Here is a 4036-nt window from a genome sequence, read left to right as displayed (position 1 = left end):
CTCTTGGAGGGTAAAGGAGAGGGCCATTCTTGTGAGTTTTCAACAGTTGATAGGGCTTTAGACGGATGGAATTTCCACCTATAATTGGTTAGTTTTTATAACAGGTTTCTCTATGGAAATCACTACATTGAGAATAAGCAAATTCTGTATGTAATTTTGCAACAGAAGAAACGATTTTGGAACCACAATGAGGAAGAAAAAATAATTCTGGAACCACTATAAGGAAGAAGAATAAGACAGGCTTTAAAGTGAACGCCTAAGAAATCTTGCGTGATGCAAGGATGCGTTACCGCGAGCTGGCCACAACCGTCTCTCACAAAAGAAGAACAAAAGGCGATAGGCTCGTTGGGTATGGCGCTAGCAGCTAGCTTATGAAGGCAGCAGCCACATTTGAAGGCTTCTATGTTTGCCCCTTCATATCACCTCTCTCTTGAGCGTCTCCTCCTCGCCGTCTTCTTTTTCTTCTGCAATGTTGCAGGCGACCCATGAGCAGCAGCAGCTTCCACCTTCTCGTTTATGGCTGACTGCATATTTCGACCTAAAGCCACGCTTCATATCATCTTGCTCTCTCTCCTCCTGAGCTGCGGGCTTCTCTTCTTCAAGAGAATATTCCCTCCTCATGATCCCAACATGTCGCCCACAAACGCAGAAACCCGCCATGTCCCTCAACAAGCAGCTCGCATGGCAGCTCGACGCCCCAAGTTGGCGGCCGCTAAATTGGCGGCTCAGCCTGAGTTGGCGGCCGCTAACTTGCAGGCAGTCCCTTTGAAGACACCCGCCCCCAAAACCTCTCCAGCTGTTATTAGAGGATCCCGGAAAGCCATGGCAATTAGGGGTGCCTCTAGATTCAGAGATTGCTCCCGTAATTCAAAGGCTTGCAGAGTCTTCTACAATGCCACATGCTGTGGAGGGACTTGTGTGAATGTCCACTTTGATGACAACAATTGTGGGTTGTGTGGGAAAAAGTGTGCCTACATGGAGGCTTGTTGTGATGGAGAGTGCAAGAATTTGAGCATGGACCCTTCCAATTGCGGACGGTGTGGCTATGCATGCCCTGATAGCTCTTGCCAATTTGGCCTCTGTGGTTATTATTAGCACAAGGTTGACTTCTGAATAGATCACCAATTTGGGCCTCTTAAGTACATTAAATTCATCAATTTGATCTCCTTGAAATTCTTTCTTAAAGAGCTAAGTTAAGCACTAGCACTAAGGAATTTGGTCATGAGATCATATTTTCTCTGGCTCTCTTTGTCTCTATCAATATGGCCTCCTCAACAGTACTTCATTTCCTCTTCAAAACCTCGATCCCCTTCACAAATCAAAATAAACTTGATGGTGCAATGCAATCATTTAAATTGAGTCTCTACTTCTTGTATGATTTTAATTGTTCATGCCCTTTTTACCAATGAGAGTAGTTTGTAGTTTCTAATGATATCCAATACTTCAAATGCATCTACTGCTTCTTGTCATTAAATTGCCTCGTACGGCTTTCCGTAATTGGATTGAAAAATCCCAAAGATTGTGTATACATTAACCAACTGATGTATGTGTGCATTAATTTCTTCCAAGACAAGGTGCATGCCAAATGGTCTCCAATTGAAAGTAATATGGATGGAAATTATGCGCAAATTGATGAGAATTTCGTTTATAAAGGATTGGCTTCAATTCTCATTATGGCATCTCATTGCATGCACTAGCCGTTGACTTGATATCGGATCTTAATGGCTTAATTGATACCAAGAGGAGCATGGAGTGCAATTCACAAAAATGTCCACTTGAATGAGTGTCACATCTTGGAGGATGAGTGTTCCGCATTGTACATGTATGCTACATGCACTTAAACCAAATTGTGTGTTTAAAGTAACATCAATTTGAAGCTAAATTAATGAGGATGGAAATAGGAGTCATTCGAATGAAGATCAAAGCTCCGTGCTCATGTCTATTTTAATCATATATGTGTATGCAATTACAGAATTATCCTTTGATTTACGTCCCATTAAGTCTAATCTCTCTCACACACACGCCTGCACATCAATGTGGGAATGTCCCCTAAAGGCATTTTCTTAGGAAAAAGGACACCCCCCCCCACCCCAAAACACACACACACACACACACACACACACAAATGCCAAGGAATATTAACTTAAAATGGGGAAATTAAATTTCCCTTGCCGGAAATATTACCTGCTTCGTGTGTAACTAGGCTTAAAAAATCCTTTTGAGGTATGTTTTCACTTGGTGAGCATTACTAAATTGTGGCATACTCAAATCGAGTTAAGTGAATTAGGTGAAGCTCTGCAGCATGCTAATTTTGCTAGCGAAATTGGGAACCATCACATTTGTAGACGAGAGATGCTAGTGAGGCACATGAACCATTCATGGAAATCTATCTCCACCGAATGCATGGCTGTAGATGATCTGTAGGACTCTAAGTATGGGTTGTGGAATTTTGGCCTGTTCCACAACAACATTATAAATGGTGAGGGTCTCCCTCACTTAGCTGGCTTGTATGTGCTTTTGTACTATTCTTTGTGTGTAACTGAGGGTTAGTGCCTGAGTGGTTGAGCTTGGAGTGCATTAAACTTATATGGTGAAAGGAAAGCAAGTCTTGGAAGTCCAACCGCTGGCTTCTGCTTCTTCTCAGGGCGAGTTTCTTTGCTTGATATATAAATGAGTGGGAATGATGCTTGGTATTGTGAAACCCATTTATTCACATTAGGATTATTGAAAGAACTGTTCATTTGGATTTTTAGTTAGCAAAGGAATTTGGTTTTTGCTTCATGCCTAGTACTGACTGCATACACACTTAGCTTTTTGATACTATACAAAAAAATGGCATCAAATCTGGCATACATATGGATACTGTTCTGGTTTTTTACTGATGGTGAGTTTAAGGTTGAAAGCCTGATGGTGTTGCTAGATATGCTGCCATGGAATATATATATAAACATTCTGGATTGTTCGACAAAGGTTTTTTGTGACCCTTTTGGATGTTGGACTTAACGGGATATTGCTGTATTGACATTGATTTTTGTCGACATTGATAAATTGCTGTAGTACTTGGGGTGTAATTTTTTGAGAAGGAATCATGCTCACTACCTTTGTCTAAGAGGTGTACCATTTTTTTACAAAATTGGCTAATAAAAATGGATCTAATATTTGATAATGCTTCTAAAATAACTTTGACTATATAAAGGATGATTTGACGTATCGCATAAGGTTTCCATGGCATATTCGTTTGACTCTTTACAGGTGTAACTTTTCCAAAATTGGCAAAATACTGGTTGTATAAACATGGTTGAGTGCCAAATCCCCTGATGATTATGGGGCTGCTAATCAGTAGGGTAAGGAATGAATAGTATTTTGACTAGGGATGTTACTTATTAGTTTTTGGTTCTAGGATGATATATAGTTCAATTGTTACTTTGATTCCAAGGGAAATTCTGGTTGACATTTATCTGGTTTTTAGATAATTTTACTCCCTAAATGTGGTATGGTATTATGGATAGGGTGGCTGTTCTTAAATTACAAAGAATCTGACCTTGCTGCTTGGATGCCTTACTTTGATCTAGTTTTGATAAACATATTCATACACATAAAATGGCTGTATCTAGTAATAATAGCTTGAAGTAGCCTACTTTATGGTTGGCTCTGGCTCTAGCTCTGGCTAAATACTTAATTGACCCTGGCTGTTATGTCTCTGAAAGGGGATCCTTTATGGTATCTGGAGTAATGATGATTACAAAACATCTAACCTTCACCTGTTGCTTGGATATCTTGCTTAGATCTGGTTTTGTAAATAATTATTCCACTACATCAAGTGATGATGCTACCATAAAATATATTTTGGTTTTGATACTTTACTGTTTGCTTTGAATTACAATAAATATGACCTTCTACTTGTTGCTTGGATGCGTGGATTAGATCTGGCCGGTACTGCCATAAAAACCTGTTATATACATACATATTCTGGTTCTTTATGCTTTACTACTTGAAATTTGGCATAAACTAAGATTCTGACCAAGACGGGTGTTGG

The 4036-nt window shown here is 39.7% G+C and overlaps 1 protein-coding gene across 1 annotated transcript; it reads left to right on the top strand.

Annotated features, from left to right (window-relative positions):
* Nucleotides 1-382: 382 nt before the first annotated feature.
* LOC147416517 (uncharacterized) lies at nt 383-1350 on the top strand. The gene has a single exon (XM_086508289.1). It carries the CDS (start codon nt 517-519, stop codon nt 1093-1095), a length of 579 nt encoding a protein of 192 aa, XP_086364415.1. The 5' UTR covers nt 383-516; the 3' UTR covers nt 1096-1350.
* Nucleotides 1351-4036: the final 2686 nt, after the last annotated feature.

This window comes from Adiantum capillus-veneris, unplaced genomic scaffold (genome assembly GCF_014529385.1).
Source record: "Adiantum capillus-veneris isolate H3 unplaced genomic scaffold, ASM1452938v2 Hic_scaffold_858, whole genome shotgun sequence".
In the NCBI taxonomy this organism is placed as follows: Eukaryota; Viridiplantae; Streptophyta; class Polypodiopsida; order Polypodiales; family Pteridaceae; genus Adiantum; species Adiantum capillus-veneris.
Note: the sequence above shows the minus strand (reverse complement) of the source record. Positions and strands in the feature narration are given on the sequence as shown.

Bases quoted from the DNA above. Each gene is read 5' to 3' on its own strand.
- LOC147416517 (XM_086508289.1), top strand. From the start codon at position 517: ATGGCTGACTGCATATTTCGACCTAAAGCCACGCTTCATATCATCTTG.